The sequence below is a fragment of the Sminthopsis crassicaudata genome, chromosome 2 (assembly GCF_048593235.1).
Source record: "Sminthopsis crassicaudata isolate SCR6 chromosome 2, ASM4859323v1, whole genome shotgun sequence".
Taxonomy (NCBI): Eukaryota; Metazoa; Chordata; class Mammalia; order Dasyuromorphia; family Dasyuridae; genus Sminthopsis; species Sminthopsis crassicaudata.
In genome coordinates, this window is record NC_133618.1 from 111,210,781 (window position 1) to 111,229,273 (window position 18,493).

The window sequence follows — 18,493 nt, forward strand, 5'->3', positions numbered from 1 at the left end:
CTTTCTTTTACTGAATGACTTATGTAAAAATGTGTTTTGCAAGACTATACATACCTATGTAAAATTGCTTGCCTCCTCAATGTCAAGAGAAAAGGAAAAAGACTTTTAAGAACTCAAAATTGGGGGGTGGATGGAGAGGAAGGCAGAAAAATGTTTTTTTCATGTAATTGGGGAAAATAAAATATCAAATTAAGATTTAGAATGAGCTGATATATGATATGTGTTCTTAGTATAAAGAGTATTTTAACTGTCTTATTTAAGGCATCTAAGCTCAACAAAACCATGTTTAAGACTACAACACCTGGCCTTTGCAGAAATATAAATCGCCATTAGTTATTTTGATTTGACTACAAGTGAATGCTGCCAGAATTCTAATAATGGGGAAAATAAGATATCAACCTAAGAGAAATCTAACTGACCCAAGAATCAACAGCAGTCACAATAATACAGATCACTATACTCTCCATGAGATAATCCTTAAATTTGCTAGCACTCTCTTACCAGAAGACAAAACAAAATCCTTGACACACTACAATCTACCAATAATTCTTTCCTGCAGATTTGCATTTTTTTTTCCTTCAAAGTAAAGTTCTCCAGTTAGAATTGGAATTTTCCAGTTACCTTTCTAAAGTACTTAGATAGGTGATGTGTTGTCATATGTGAATTATTGGCAAATGGGAGAAGTGCCAGATTTTGAAAAATATACAATGATCCATGCTCAATAGATTGGATTTAACTGATGACATTCAGAGTTGATGCTAGCCTAGTAAAGCCTTATAGATTTGAATTTAGTTTAAACTCTCCATTGAAAGGATATATACAATCCTCAGTAAAAATGATGAGATTTGTTGTGTTCTTTCTTATAAAGGGAGACAGGAACACATTATCTAGTAAAGAAAACCCATTATTTGCCTCCCCTCCCCAAAACAGATGGACACTACTATTCCTACGTAATTTATATGAATGCAAAGCGTACGTGTGTGTATATATACACAGACACACACATGTAAATGCATACACACGCGGCACACACACAATTTTGGGCAATATTCAGAGCTTTCTCTTCTAAGGAGACTTGGCACAAGTTTAACCCTTAGGATACCTTTGACCTTTACATAAATATTTCCTTGATAATAGACAAAAATAAAGTTTAAATAATTCATATTCCAAAGTTAAGTTTATTGTGTATAGGATAGCTTTAAACTCTTAGAAGAAAAAAAAAATGATTACCTTTTACACTCTGAAGTTGCTCTCTTCCAAAATTGAAATTTAATCACCTACTTAATCTTATCTTATATTGTAATTGTTTTTCTTTGGTCTTTACATGAATTTCTATCCTCAAGCCTCACCCACCCCAATAGTGTGGTGTTCAATGAAAATTAGATGAATTGCTGTTGTGATTATACTGGATCCTGCTTGATTTTAAAAAGTGATTCAATATTAGGGGGTCATAGTATAAACAAGGCTTTTTGCCAAAAGTATACATAAAAACAGGACAAGATTCCTGCTCCTAAAAACTTTTATTTACATCTTTAATATGTTTATTTTGTATATTATGTATACAACTAAATCTTACATGCTCAAATTCCTACAGACACTATTATTTGTAATGCAAACATGGAACATATAAAACATAAGTCATCATTTAACACACAATCTAATTTTACAATGGAGAATTCTACCCAATCAATAAAGATATCATGCAGTCAAAGACATGTGCTAAGATTTTAAGATAATCCCTTTACTCTTCTCAAAAGGATTCCTCCCTATTCCAAATTCTCTTTTCTCAACATCATTCTTTTCTTTCACTATCCTCTTCTGCCAGAAGACTTCATCCCTTTTCTTACATAGAAAATGGAGGCCATTCACCGTGAGCTACCACTGAGGTCATTTTCCCTCTTCTCCTTTCTTAAATTGTAGTCAACAACCATTTTGTGTATGTTCTAGATCTCATTCCCTTCCCATTTTCTTCATCAGATTGCATCATCAATAATTCTATTCCTTTTCATTTATTTTCAATTTTCCTCATCTATTGGTACAAATCTCTCTACTTAAAAACAAAAATCCCTTTACTAGATCCTTGCATTCCTTCAGCTACTGTGTTTTAGTTCCCTTCTTTGTAGGCACAGATTTGCTGATTATCTCTCCTTTCCTCTTACAATGGGACATAAAATTGATTTCAATTTTTCTTATTTCTATCTTTTACATTTACCATGTGGCACACATTAGGCCATTCAACAAATACCTGCTGAATGAAATCAGAAAAAGCAATCCACTCCCATTTCTTCCCTTTTTAAAAATGACATTTAAAATAAATGAAAATATTTATTAAAGAAAGCAGACAATGCAAACCTTAACAACATCTATCTCCCCCTTTTCACATTCAAATCGCCTCCAATCTGGTGCAGATCCTCATTCCCTCATTCTTAGAATGCAATAGCTTTTGAGTTGGCCTCCTTGCCTCAGGTCTTCCCCCACACTCCAATCCATCTTCATCTTAGCTGCCCAAATGGTTTTATTAAAAGTATAGGTCACTCTCTACTCAATTTCAGTGGGTCCCAGTTCCCTCTAAGATTAAAAACCTGGATGCTATCTTTAGGCTTGTTTATCATGAATATTCCTACAATTCAGTAACACTTATCTTGCTATTTCTCTAACAAGCTACAGTTCTCTAAGCCTGGAATGGTCTTCCCTTCTACTAACTTCCTTTAAAACAGCAAACAAGATCCAACTTGAATTTTCATTTTTTGATAATACCAAATAATAATAAATTACATCCTGAACCCAAAGTTTACCATAAGGTTACAGAGTGAACCTCAGGTTAAAAAAAAAAAAAAAAAAAGCAATTCATGAATTTAACAGCAATTTCAACATAAAATCAATATGAAGCAACTTACTATACCTGCCTTGTGATAGTTAGCATGGTACATAGCACTAAGTCTCAGAAAGATCTGAGTTCAAATGTGGTCTTAGATACTTAGATGTTGGAATTTCGAGACAAGACATTAAACCTGTCTGCCTCAGTTTCCCCCACAACTACAAAATGATAACAATGAAAACTCTTAGTTCCCAGAGCTATAAGAGGATCAAATGATATTCCATTTGAATTTACCAAACAGCTGGGCATGCAATAGGCACTTAATGCTTATTTCTCATCTTACTTTTTCCCCCTGAGTTCAGGGATCATTATTATTTACTATTGGACACAATCATTTTACAATGCTGAATAGTCATCAGCTTAGAAAAAATTCAAAAGGATCCTATGGCACAAACCTCACTTCAAGGAAACTTTTTTCTGGAAAAAATCTTTTTTTAAAACAGGTCTTAGAAGCTCTGAGTTAGGATCTGTTATGCCTAGATTCAAATGGTGAGGATGTGTCAAAATCAGAATTTGTACTGTCTTCCTGACTTTGAGGCCAACTTTCTAACTTATTTCTATCACACGGATTCTCAAAAGTATTGACAAATACATTATAAATTATCAGGCCCTTGCAATCATGAAAACTGGGTCCATAGCTTGCATACATATATAGCAATGTGACACAGTGGGGAAAGACCTAGATTTAAAATCATACCATCTTGGTTTGAACCCAGGCTCTTTTGACTTACACCAAGGTCCATGACTGAATAAGTCACAAAAGTATCTTCAAGGTCCCCTTTCTGCTTTAAATTAATGTTATAAAATTTAGTAAACATCTACATATATGAGTAATCTCCTAAATTCTTAAATCCTTTTATTTGTATCCCAAGAACAATATGACATATTACACTATAACATAGCCCCTTGTCAAAAGTAGTCCTGCACAAAAAGTAGCACACCCTTAAAGAGAGGCTCTTTTAGACAAAGAAACATTCTGACCTTTGCTCTCCTTGTGTTATATCCACTGAATTAGTCATAAAATCGACTTTATGTACCCTCTCTTACAATGCAAACCATTTTGGGGAGAGTTTTTGTAGGGAGGGAATGTACTGGACACTGATCATTTCAATAATTGTGATATCTTTTAAAGAGCCCAATTCTTTGATCTCTAATCTTCCTCTCCTACTCCCTTCACCCCTACTTCTCTAGTCTCCTAATTCATTTTCCCATTCTCCCTATGTGTCTAGACCCAGATTTGGTCCATGATCTGCTTCTGATTCCTAGGTGATCACCAATGGACAGTTAGAAAAAAAATTCTGATTTTGTGATTCTACAAGTCTAAAAATTTGTTGACAGTCTAAACTAGATGCAAACTTCTGCCCCATACTCAATTATTAAAAGCTCATTTCCCACAACTATCCTGTATTTTAATTTTATTCCTAAAGAGTGCCCCACCCCCATAATGCAGTTTAATCAGCTCTCTTTATTGAAAACGCAGTCTCCTCATAAAGTTTCTCCTTCTTGACACCTCTCACCAGTACTGACATACTCTTATTTCTCTCATTGGAGGTTGATGAGGACTATTCTGTTGTCTAATGCTTAATCCTTTCTGGTCCCTTGATTGTGTTAATCTCTCTTGCTTCTTTCCAGGTCTCTGCAGTCATTACATTTTTCTGCTTATCTTCTCTATATCTCATCTTCCCTTTCTTTTTCAATGAGCCCCTTCACTTATCTCATAACACATACAAATCTCTTAGTTTTTTTTTAATCTCCCTTTTGATTTTATTTCACCTAGCTATCTTTTCTCCCTGCCTTCACACTTAATTAACTTAAACACACTTAAACAACACTTAATTTTAGCAATTCTTCCACTAGCCCCTATAGTCACCTATATTCTCTAATAATTGCCCTAGGACTATTTACGGGGGGGGGGAGGGGGGGGGAGAAACATAGCTGCTCTCTTCTCAGGACAAAGAAAATATGGAAATAGAGGAGATATCCATCAACTGTTGATTTGTCTAAAGCATAGGACCATTGATAACCATTTCCCTTTCATTACAGTTTTAGATACCATATGCTCCTGATTTTATTCCATCTAAAAACTCCTGCAATCCTCTTTATTGTTCTCCAAAATTATGCCTATTTCTTAGAAATCATTATTCACTTTCCTATCTTCTATTATCATCTCTGTCAAATATTTAATTCTAGCCAAAATGAAACTGTCTTTGTTCCCAAACTCACATTTCTACTGAATTCAATAGTTAGTAGGGAATTCAGTACATCTCATATCCAAAATTGTTTTATCACCTCTTATAACCAATTGGCAAGTCCTATCTGGTCTTCTCTATTGGTAACAAAGGGGTCACAAAATTCTACATAAGTGGGGTGAGTACTATTGATCCCAGTTTTTTTAAACTGTTTTGCAACCCCATTATTGGGTCTTGTATTTGAATCTGAAATTGAGGAATTATGATTTATCATCAGTAAGTGTTTGATTTGATTTGTATAGCTATTTTACATACTTATCAGGCCCATGTAAAAATTTTTCTGGCAAAAAGGGTTGCAAATTGAAAAAGAAGCACTGTTATAGATCACACTCTGGTCTACGTCTAGGTAGGGGTCCTCCTTATGACCCACTGTCTGGACTATTATCTAACAATTCTTCCTTTAACAATGTGTTCCAAATCTAATTCCTTCAGTGAACTACTTAGCATACTTCTCATCTTGGAAGATATTTCCAACTTAAAGGGCCTTTTCAACTTGGAAGCCTTTTCCACTCAAGGTCCTTTAACCTCCATGATTGGGGAATTCTATCTAGAACTTCCATTTTCCACTTTTCTCCTGATTCCAGACACCTTTACTTCTCCCCTCTCCTTGCCTATCCTTATAGGAATATAAGAATTTTATTGCCCAAATATCAGTGGTAAGATTTGAACGCAGGGCTTCCTAATTCCAATACCAATATTAAAACATCAACCTGCCATCCCATAAAAGATACATCCTTCCTTCAGTTATTTTCTCCTCCAAAGACTAAATTACTTAAACTTTTATCCTTCTTGTATCCAGCAGAATATTCCATATGACTTATTCATTTGGAAAGCAGGTTGAATGAAGCAAGATTGTGGAAGGAACCAGGCCTACAGTAAAAAAAATCAAGTTATGATAGTTTTTTTTAATCCTCAACTTTTTTGAAATAACATTTGTTTACACTGGTATTCTGTGCTTAAGTTTTTGTTTTCTGTGTTTGCTTTTTTGGGAGGGAGAGGGAAGAGAATGACTATTAAATCCCTATAGAATCCTTTAACCTGTCATTCAAAGACTACACTTTCTGTGGTCTCTGCAACCTAATCATCATTAAATCAATTACTTATACCAAGCAAGCTAGACTACACTCTTCCCTTAACATATCAATTGCATATCTTCTGCTTGGAATTTCTGCCTCGTTCAGTCGTTTCACTCCCATGAGATTCTTCATGACCTATTTGGAATTTTCTTGGCAAAAATACTAGAAGGGTTTGCCATTTTCTTCTCCAGCTTATTTTAATAGAGGAGGAAACAGGCAAACAGGGTTAAGTAAACTGCCCGAGGGTCACAAAACTATTAAATGTCTAAGACTGAATTTAAACTCTGGCCTTCCTGATTCAAGGTCTAGAGCACTATGCACACTATCACCTCGATGCCTCATTCCTACTTCAAGCCTATCCTCCCCAAGCCCAGTTCTAGCTGCTTACTTACAGCTATTAATGTCGATTCCATTTAAAGTCCAAATAATTCATTTGCTACTTTTTGCTATATGTAATATACTGACTATCCCAGGATACTATAAATTTTTGAGTGGGAAAATGGTTTATACTTATTTAAACCCCTAGCTTCAAAAAGTATTATTTTGCACATAACAGGTTGGCAGAAATAACCATACACATATGTATAAGAAGTTTAATTGCATAAGTGTAGAATAAAATGCTGTTTATGATTTTGCAATGTCTACATGTACAAGTTAGCTGTAATCCTATTTTAAGACAAAAGATAGGCCTTATGCTTATTTTTTCATCCACAATTACTTTTACCATAACTTAGCAAATTTTTAAAATTCTAAATAGGATAAAATAAGAACATCACTTAATTTGCTTGGGATATTTATTATTTTCAAGCAATTTTTATGAAGTACCTTGATCTTGAATAAAAGGCTTAACATGTTTTAAAATAAAATTAAAATTTATAGATCCATTTAGGTAGGTATAGCTTAGTCAGATCCCCAGGGATCTATTAAGACTGCTACTTTTGACAGAAAATTAAAAGATGCTGACAAACTCTATACAAAAGTTCCTCTATTTTTTTTTTAACCTTTTTTTGTGTTTGTGACTTCAAGGCCCCAAAATAAAGATTGTCATTTAATATCTTTTTTGGGGGGAGATGGGAGAATGGAGTGTGAAAGAAGATTATGATCTTAATTAAGTTAGGAACAACAAGATTCATTATCTCCTAAGACAGCAACACTGAGTTTTACATTTCCATCCCCACTATCTTAATCAAGGCGCACTCTCTTAAATATTCAGACAATTTACAAAGATAGTTGAGCTCTACAAATAAACAACAAATTGGAGTTAGGTACAAGACAAATCACATTCCCAAGGAATATATATCTTAATATATAAAATTTAAGAGGCTTACAGAGGGAGCATTAAAGTTTCATGTGACACTGGCTAACCTCTCTGAACTTATTTCCTTATCTGTAAAATGAGATATAATGCCTACATAAATCTACCTATACTGTCTATCTTTTTATAAATCCTGTATAATACAATGCCCAAATAAATGGGACCAGCTAAGGAACATTGGTGCTAGGAGTAAGTTACAAAAAGAATGCCAACAAGATCAAGCCAAAAATTATACAACTGTGTATCCAAGGCAAATGAAAAGGTTACATATGCTAAATAAATACTTTTGTCTACTAGGAAAAAAAAAATTATCCCATTCTGTTTTCTAGACCTTATAACACAAAAAAGACCGTGGTAAATAATGCTTTGACTTAAATTATCTTTTTTATGTTACCAATTATACCAGATTATTTCCACAAGCAGTAAAGGGACAAAACAGGTTTTTTTGTATACTATTGCCCCATCAGAATGTGATCTCTTTGAGGGGAGAACTTGGCTCTCATGCCTGTGTTTAACAAAATGTGTCTGTTACACAGCAAATGCTTAATAAGTATTTGTTGCTTTGCCTTTTCTAAAATTATATCACAAAATAGCTAGAAATTAGCAAGCCATTAAGAAACCACTGTTATTAAAAACATTCATAATAAGAAAGATTTTTAAAAATATGCTTCATGACTAGTATTTTTCGTCCTCAAACACTACCTCAAGTCCCAGAGGAGGAAAAATAGTATACTCTACTTAATAGTAGACTATATTAGAAAAAAAGAGGCACAAAACCTCCACTTATCAGTAAACAAAGTTTCAGTCAAGGGAATTTAGAGTGAAGTCATCTGACAATGCACTGCCTAAATGAACATATAAAATCACTAGCATTTGTTTTTTCTTTTATTTTCAAAACATGCATGGATAAAAATTTTTCAGCATTAACCCTAGCAAAACCTTGTGTTCTAATTTCCCTCTCCTCCATTCTCTAAACGGCAAGTAATCCAATATATAATATGGTAAAACTATTCATGGATATTTATACAATTACACCTTGCTGCACAAGAAAAAAATCAAATCAAAAAGGAAAAAAGAAAATAAAATGCAAACAATAACAAAGAGTGGAAAAGGCTATGTTGAACCATTAGCATTAATGTAGAGCTTTAAAATGGCACATATACCTCAGGGTAATCCTTATTTCCCCCATTTTATAAATGAGACAACCAAATTTGAGATAGGGTAAATGCCTTGTATGGGAGGTAGCATTCAAACTCAGCCTTTTCTGATTTCAAGCCCTACACTCTACACTGGAACACTTAAGGCTGACACCTTCCTTATTTAAAGCACACCCCTACCTTCACATTGGTTCCTTGGAAGAATTTTCCATCTTGTCTTTATCACATTTTCCAAAATTTGTAGTCCATAATACTGAAAATTGGAGAACAGAAGAATGTGAATACATTGTTCTAAGGCGGTTAACTTTCAGGATTCACATTCAGACAAGACATTCACACGTATATATCTAAAGTTTCAAAAAGGTATTAAACTACCAAATTTAATTATACATACATTAAACAATAATCTATTCACCCAATTACTGAGTTGTTCATGCATTTTCCTTGTTTTACTGTTTACTACACTATATAAAGTCCTGCTGTTTGATCATGCTCACACCAGGAGGAAGAACCAAATAAAAGGCCCTTTGGCAGTCAAATGGGCTATCTGTAGAAAAGAAAGTAGTAGCCAGATATGAATTCACAGCATAAATGACTGTTCATATGCCCAAGTACTTTAACACAACCACACTATGAAATTTAGTAGTTTGGATAGTTTATCAAGCTTCCTACCATTCCTCTATGAGTTATAAGCTCTTGGCAAAGTATAGGATGTATTCTCATACACACTTTCTATATAGAAAGTGGTCACAAACTTTCACTGGTGTGTTACTTAAGGAGCAGCAAGACAACCCACAGGTTTATTTAATTTTAATGCCCACCCCTAAGGTAGCTATTTCTACTTATTTAAAGATAAACTTTTAATCACAGTCAAAATAACATATAAAATATGTTGCAATCAATTGTTCTTTACCTTCCAGGTATTCCTTCCTAAGTATAAAAATCATGATTACATGAGTTAAAAAGCAGAAAGACCACTTGACAAGCCATTTCCCCCTCCTGCTACTCACTCTAAATAGTCTTGTTCATAAATATAAGGAGGACCAATTTAGAATGATCAGGCAAGAAGAAGAAATGGAACAAAAATATTGTGGCATTTGGTTCTGGAGGAAAATAAGTAATATCTGAAAGGTAATAAATTCACTCACATACATAAGTTTAGACTGCAAATTTTGGCTGCGAATAAGAATTCATCTTTAAAATGGTTAGTTATTACACAGTAAAATAGGATAATTAGTATTTCAACCAAAGGGATCATATTAATATTCATTTTATCCAAAGCACAATGTAGACTGTCCCAAGCTACACTGTATGAAAAACGTATAGATGTTTTTGCTGTTTTCTTTCATTTTTACATTGCATACAATTCTAGGAAAAACTGGCCGTTCAAATTCTGCAGATGCAGAATACTTCTGCAAAGACTTAAAACGAGGCCAAAGTACTTCTGCAATCAAAGATTTAATGCAATTTGTTTTCATAACCAGCAGTAAACATGGAAGCTTACTATTATCTATTTGTAATCACTATATCTCCCTCTGGGAAAAGGTGAAACAAGAAAAAAAATTGTGTATAAATATTGTATCATTGAAATTCTGAAAAGTTAAAAGAGTAAGCTTACATGCATTCTCCTAAACACATTCATGAAAAACTTGTGTGCAATATGAAATTATAATATGAAAATTAAAATAAACCACTATGATGCAAAAAATTAAAATAAAAAATATATATATACATATGTATAAATGAAAATGAAAACTTGCTGAAGGTGGAATGAGAAGAAAAACTAAATGCTATTTTACAAATAATCCTATAGCTACCCTCCACACTACTAGCTACATATAAACTGGGAGCTATTAAATCTAAACTTTTTTATTTTTTCCTTTTTTCTACACAAATATCTTCAAAGAAAATGCCTCATCTTTTAAACAGAAAGGAAAGGCTAACCTGGACCAAGTTTATCATTTTATCACTGTGAAGAATATGAATTAAAGTAAACATTTATCATTTAAAAATATTATTAATGGTAAAGTTTATGTACACTTCCCCTCTTCCTTTTCTTGTTACAGTCTTTCATATTCCCAAACCATTCCTATATATAAGTTCTCATCATTCAACTGCTTTTTTACTAGTTTCATTGCCCATCCTCCATTACCACAAAACAGAAGCCCTAATCTGAACTGAATTTTTCTGTCACTCCACTAGGCAGGATAAAATCCAAATTCTTTCCAAGAAAGTACAAATCATTTTTTTTTTTAAAGCCACCATTCTAACAGGCTCCGGAAATAAAAAATTTAAATTACAGAAGATTAAGACAGAAGCCTCTTAACTTTAGAGAGGGGGGCGGGGGGAGAAGAAGGTGGGAAATTTGGTTCAGAACTTCAAAATATTTTTTAAAGGAAATTACTATAAAAATGAAATCATTTTAAAAATTGTTCCTAAGTGGCTATAGTTTTGCTTTACACTATCCCACACTTTAGTGTCTTAATAGTAGAAATCCACTGCTGAGTTATGAAGATGAGGGACAGATAACAGCAAAGACTAAATGAAAAAAGAAATGTATGAAATGATCCCTATGGTAGAAATTTCTACTGTACCCTTAATTACTCATTCTATGCATTGAATCCCCTCTCCCCTCCCACCTCCCAAGAAACAAAAACAATTGATGAACAGAATTCAGTTAAAGGGAATCAAAAGGGTAGACCTTGTGGAGGCCTGCCGTCAAAGCCTAGCTGTGTCAGTTGCACAGGAAGACACCCCTTTTCTTCCTATTACAAGCAATCAACATAATGGAACATTATGATTAATATCAGGTAGTGTTAAACAGCTTTAAAGAAAAAAAAAATGATTGCATAAAAAGCCAAATGTCAGAGTGCATAAATTTAGCACCAAATAATTTGTAATTTATGTAAATTGAAGAATTCTTTACCTGTTGCTTTTTTTCTGTTCCTCTAATCATCTCATTTTTCACAAGACAAATTTGAGTTTTTAAAAATACTGTTGATAAATCAACTTAAACATTAGTAATGTCTGTCAGTATAAAAAGCAAAATTTACCAGGCAAGCAAACAGGCAAACACTGTTACTCAAGGTTAGCACTTTGAGGAAGTTATGAACTGTATTTTTTCCCTAAAATTTCTAAGATAAAAACCCTAATATTTTAGAAACTGTTAATTAACACAATTTGATTTCAGAAACAAATTCTGAAGATGGCTAATTTCTGTTTCAACACAAAGGATATACATGAGTAAATAAAACTTTGTGTATATTAAACAGAATGCCATGCATATAATTTTATTACTTTTAATCATTTTAAAGCAGTGTGAATTATCAAGCTTAAAACAGTCAAAACACATTTTGATCAGTCCTTCAGTTCAAACTTAAAACAAAACAAAACAAAAAACAACAAAACCCAAAACATAAAACCTGAATCATACATTTTAAATTGCAGATTAAAAACTGAGTGCTATTCCATTAAAAGTATTGGTACACGGTTCCAGTGTTTAAAGCTAACCATACAACTTGATGTAGGAGAGCCTTTACTGATTACTTGCCCAAAATCATCCCTTTGATTAGATTATGTTTGTCTTTGATTAATAAGAATTTACATAATTCAGTCCTATATACACATAAACTCTTAAAAAGAGGGATGGAAGGGAGAAAAGCACACCTTGTGTACTAGTCCTGAGAACAAAACATCCATAATTTAATTGTTAGGACTATTTGCCAAGGGTATAGAAAATGTTTTATCTCTTAGGATAGATTAAAATTTGAAGTAACTTTAGTAATTAAACAGGATAAAATAATTTGAAGTAACAAATACTAGTGCACTAAATAAGATACCTTCCTCAAAGTTTACATATGGAAGAAAGGGAGAAGTATGAATCTTAAAACCACAACTTGCTTACTTTCGTGTTCATATTCTGTGAAAATTCCAAAATCGTATCAACTCTTGTCCATGCATCAGGATGTTCCTTTAAGTGTGTCAAGACTTCCTGAGCCATTCTTTGCTATAAAGTTATAGAAAACAGGAAAAAAATTTAAAATTGTTTTTACTTTTAAAAAACATTTACAAAAGTATATCAATTTTATCAACAAATACTTTGAGGAATTCTGAAGATATATAAGATATTGCATTGTAGAAATAATGATGTGATTAAAATAGCTGGGCCTGCAGTCAGGAATTTTAAGTTCAAATCCAGGCTCAGAAATTAGTTATGTGACTGTGGGTAAGTCATATAACTCCAGTTTGCCTCAGTTTCCTCAATAGTAAAATGGTGATAATAGTACCTATCCCTAAGGTTAATAGAGTAAAATATGGTAATATTTGTAAAGCATTTTACTAAGTCTTAAAGTCACACATGATGCTAACTATTAGTAAATTGCAGTCTGAACATCCAGACTGCTTTCTATGTAGTTTTTTTAAAAGTTTAAATTTTTCACATACTTAAGAACCACCTCCATAAAGTCAAACAATGTTTACATTCCAGTGCTGTTATTCTAGCAAATGACCCACATATCTTTCAAAAAAAATTAACAGAGAAATTACATACAGATAAATTGTGGAAAATATATCACTTTTAGAAACCTTAACCTTAATCTGCAAATATTCCAATACAGGTCATACTATGATTAGTTATCTTCTTTTCACTTATACTCATTAACCAAAATCTACTCACCTTTCAATATTTGTTTCAAATGATACCTACTTGCTCTTCCAATTCCCTAACTAAATAACCTAAAGTGATATTTATAAATATCAGAACTGGGCTTCAAATTTAAGTCCTGAAGTTAGTATCTTTAAAAAGACTATTACATTTGGAATCAAAGGGCTTCTATTCAATTTCTGGCTCTATATTTATTCATTTTATTATTTGACTCTGGATAGGAAAAACTTGGGCTTAAGTCTTCTCATCTGTAAAATGAGGAGAATGCCCTCTATCTCTAAATCTATGATTAGATAGCTTCAAATTTAGTAATCCACTGAAAGATTATTTCCAAGCCTTTTAAATTATTTTGTATTTCAAATTTTATTTTGTAATTTTCACATTTGTATTTTCAAATTTTAAATAGGCTACTGAAGTATTACTTCCATTTAAAAGATAAGATGCTGAAGCTTGTTCAAGGTCATACACCTAAAAAGGACTGAGTTTAGTCTACTATTAGAACACCAACTCTTCCTATTAAAGCCATGTGGCTATTAAAGGTTCTGAATTATCCTATCTTCCAAGATTTCAATGTATGTGGACCAATGTAATCTGATCGAATAGGATTAAATCCAATAGGATCTAAGCAGTAAAAACTGAGGGGGGAAAAAAAAAGTTCCATTTCTTCATGGCTTCCATAATTCCACAATTTTAATTAGAATGAACTTCATATTACACGTAACACATTTTATTTTTTATTTCATTTGGAATTCATTATTTTCTCCTCAGGATGGGTAGAAGGCAGGCAAATATTTATTCTAATTTGTTTCAGTGACTATGCATTCATGCGTAGTCCAATCTGAATCGTGTTATTTCAAATCACTTTTTCAACTAACCTTTTCATTATGTTATTAAAAAATATATATATATATAGGTACAATAATTGGATTTATGGTTTCTGTGGCAGAGATTAGCTTCAGGATAGGAAATTCTTTCTATTAGTGCAGATTAGCACTTCCTCTAAAATTTATATTCTTAGAGAACTGTCAGGTCCTCCTGGTTTTGAAGTTGGCCCATTATCTACATCACATTATCTCTTTTATTTAAACTTTATTTATAGTGCTATCAAAACCCCAAAAACTTAGAAACAAGTCTTCAGAAGTTACCAAGTAACAATGAAGTTAAGAACTAGACAGTAATGTTTTTACAAACCATATATATCAGTATTTCTTGAAAATATTGGCAAAATGTCAGTGACCCTATAAAGTTTCTCCATAACTTAGAATGTACTAATATTCCCAGGTACCGGAAAGTCTTGTAGATCGAATCTAAAAAAGGAGGCAAAATACCTTTCAACATTACCTAAGCAGAGTCACTGAAGGCTGTGGTGTACCATATCTCAACATATATAATGGAATGGTGATGTGGTTACAACCATAGCAGAAAGACACTGGGGCTAAAACCCACAGGAAAGTTCACGGATTAAATACTTCCCAAAATGACTGTACAAAATTACTATTACTCTCATTAATTCCTTACCTACATGTGATCTCATATTTTCAATGTTACAACAAAATCTTCTAAAGGTTTTATTTCTGTCAGATATCTACATTTTGCCTCTAATTGTCTTCTTAAAAACAAAAACGGCATCAATGCCATGTTTAATAGAAATATATTTCCTCCTAGTCATCTAACATTCTTCATACTAAAACGCAGACATTTAAAATTTTATTGAATTTTATGGCATTGTAGCTTTCATATTAATAATGTTTGGTTTTCTAAATACTATAAGACCTTAAGATACTAAAAAAATCATGCAACATATATCTTTGAATGACCTTAAAAGGTCATACTAAAGTAGGAATTTTGTGAGATTAGATAGCTAGAGTCATTGATAGTATCCTTTGAACCATTATTAGCAATGGACTAAATAAAATAAAGTAAAACAAAAAATCATTAGTAAATCTCACAAACCCAATCTGTTTTAGATTTGTTAAAAAATAACTTTATAGGTGACCATTTCTGTCTGATTTGTGATATTAAAGACTACTGTAATGAGGATGTAATTCTAATAATATTAAGGAGCATACTTTGTCTTATTAAGTCCTACACATAACAACTTTTTGGAAATACATTTGAAATTTAAAAACCCTTTAAATCAAACTTGGAATTTACTTTCTACTAAAACAGTAAGGTTAATCTTTATATTATTTTAATGAGAAACTTCTTACTTAGAAGTTACATTTAATAACATTCCGAATTGTTAGTATCTCAAAAGTCTTACTTTAATCTGTGTTAATTTCATTAGAATTTAAAAGATGAGATGCTATGGCAATCACCCCAAATATAAATGTTAAGTTTATTGATGCCTTGACTGTTTCAGGTGCTATCATGGCCTAGACCAAAAGGAAAAAAGCACAAACTTTTGTTTGAAAAAAGTTTCAAACAAAACAAAGACCAAACAAATGTTCTCTGAAGGGATATGGAAGGATCTTCTGAATAATAAACTCCCTCCCCCCTCTCCTTCATGAAAAGCAATAGTTTTCATAAATTTTAGATAGCCTAAAGGAAACCTGAAATTTCTGTTTAAGCTAAGTATAAAGAAACATCTTCTACTGAGTTACTCTGGCCTTACTTTTTTGTGTGTGAGGCAATTGGGGTTAAATGACTTGCCCAAAGTCACACAACTACTAAGTGTTCCTTATACCAGGCCTGATATGAACACAGATCCTCCTGACTCCAGGGCCAGTTTGATGGTGCGCTATCCTGTCTTAATATTATCCTAATTCTAAATCAATACAATTTTTTGAAAATGCACTTTTGAGGAGAGTAATATAAAGAGCAGCAAATGCTGAACCTAGCTCCAAGGGGTTCTGACTTGTACTCAAAACAAAGCTTTTAAAAAAGGTCATTAAGCTAACAATTTAAAAACTATTTTTCTCTCTTCCATTCTTAAGACAAAAATTCTTAACATGTTGTAACATCATTGTAGTTAGGCCCTCATTTGATTTAGACTAATAATTTTGAGAAACCATCTGTCTTAAATTCTTAAGTTAGCCAGAGCCAGTATCACAGTAAAGAGCTCCACAGGTCCTTTTCTATCAAAACCAGAAGAGCTTTAAGTAGTAACAAGGTCTATCAATGGAAAATCTTGTTTCGTTCTCCTAGACTCATAATGAGCAGATTTCTAATCAAACAATAGGTCACTTTAAAGTATATTTAATGCAACATGTAAGAATGACTACTCTTAAAAAGTAGCAAACATGGTGAGTTTTACAAATACTATATACTACAATTAATATCTCATTTGATCCTCACAACAAACAATGATAGGTAGGGGACTTTTCATTCCATAGATGAGGAAACTGAGGCAAACAGAGGTTAAGTGACTTGCCCAAGACCACACAACCAGTAAGTAGCCAAGGCCAGACTTTAACATCCCACAGGCCTGTTAGGAATCTCAAATAAGAATATATTTTAAATACTTTATAAACCTTCAATGTCAGCTATTGTAATCTAAGAAGTAAACTTCATTAACTGACAGGGATATACATTTTAGGATATAATACTTGATGAAAAAGCAAAAGCAAGACCACTATTACTAAAACTCTAAATTCTACAAACTACAAAAGGAAATACATATGTATATATGTAAAAATACACAAGTTCTCTTTATTTCTCACCATTAATCCCACCTGTGCAGCAAAGTCTCCTCTTAAAATATTAAAACATATTTCCCAATACAACCTTTATGTCTAAATTTTAGGAGAATGAGATAATACAACTTAAGTGACCTTGGGCAAGTCATCTCAATATATGAATGACTAAGCACTCTGTTCTATGTGCTATAAACTATGCTTGGTGTTGTATATACAAACACAAAAAATTGACAATCCTCAATAAAGTTTACAACTTAATGGAGACAATATATAAAGAAGTTGTGACTAGGAATGGCTGTTTTGGTCCCATTAAACTGCAGAGATGATAAGCAGAACCATAAGGCAATCAACTTTTTCAGAAGCAAGGATAGTACTGATTGGATTACTGATTCCAGATTCCACTTCACCCCTAAACTTCAATAATCTTTTCCAACTCTAGATACATGTTCTCTTAAGATATATCGGTAAGATTAACTTAGACAAATCATAATGATATAATTTGAATTAAAGTTAGTTAAGAGGCAGGTTCACCCAACACCAAGGTTCTCTTAAAAAAATGCTTCTTTTCACAGATTGGTCATATAAAATTGTCACATTAATCCAATTTGAGCCTAATAGCAGAATATTACTTAATGCAATTCAATCAACATTAGCTCCTGGTTTTTATACTATACTATACCTGGGCTCCTTCTCCATGGTACAAGCAATTCACCACACTGTCTAAAAGATTGATATCCAGTTTTTGGCTGAAATCCAGCAGCTGACGAGCTGCATGGTCTGCTAACATTGTCATAATTGCTGGCATAGATTACTGCAAACAGAGAAAAAAAACCCAAAAGATAATACCATGAAGTTATTGTTGATAAAAAACAATTTCTACACATTTTACTTCAGCCATTTTATTTCATATTTCAGCTGATGCATTTACCAAAACCATCACTAAATTTTGCTTTAGACATTATCTCAATGAAAAAGTAATAGTAGAAAGGTAATGAGATGTTATTAAGTGTTGAGGCAGAAGCAAAATGATTTAAGTAACTTTTCTAAGGTTCCAACAATACATATCTGAGGCAGTTATAAACAGTTCATTTACTTAGTATAGTTCTCTCAATAAGATTAGCAGTATAAACATCAGATTTTAAAGTAATGGTAGAAAATCTTAAATAAAACTTCCCCCCATTTCTCCAAAGTAGGGCCCCTTCAACAACTATTAGCCCTACTTAATTTGATTGATGTTTAAAAAAAAAACAACACACACACACATACATACACACACACACATACATACACATACACACACACACACACACACACACACACACACACAAAAAAAAAACAACCAATAAAACACCAAATCTAAGGCTTCTGTTTTTTTTGGGGGGGGGAAGGAGAGGAAAGAAGAGAGGAAGAGAATGAAAGGTGGGCATATAATAAAAGCCTAAAAGAGCTTGTTGCAAAGGAGTTATGTATTAAGACAGGAGAAAAATGAACAGGGTTCAGATTTGGATTCTGCTCTT

At 32.7% G+C, this 18,493-nt stretch overlaps 1 protein-coding gene across 2 annotated transcripts in view; it reads right to left on the minus strand.

Annotated features, from left to right (window-relative positions):
* XPO1 (exportin 1) overlaps positions 1–18,493 on the minus strand; it is a 47,998-nt gene that overhangs the window by 25,425 nt on the left and 4,080 nt on the right. The window contains exons 2-4 of one of the 2 annotated variants that reach the window (XM_074287016.1): positions 17,656–17,787; positions 12,580–12,681; positions 8,856–8,928 (exon numbers count right to left, since the gene is read on the minus strand). In XM_074287016.1, coding sequence (XP_074143117.1) covers positions 8,856–8,928; positions 12,580–12,681; positions 17,656–17,781 — 301 coding nt within the window. In that variant the 5' untranslated portion in view covers positions 17,782–17,787. Of the gene's footprint in view, positions 1–8,855; positions 8,929–11,376; positions 11,441–12,579; positions 12,682–17,655; positions 17,788–18,493 lie in introns of those variants that run through there. The other variant, XM_074287017.1, reaches the window with a different exon arrangement.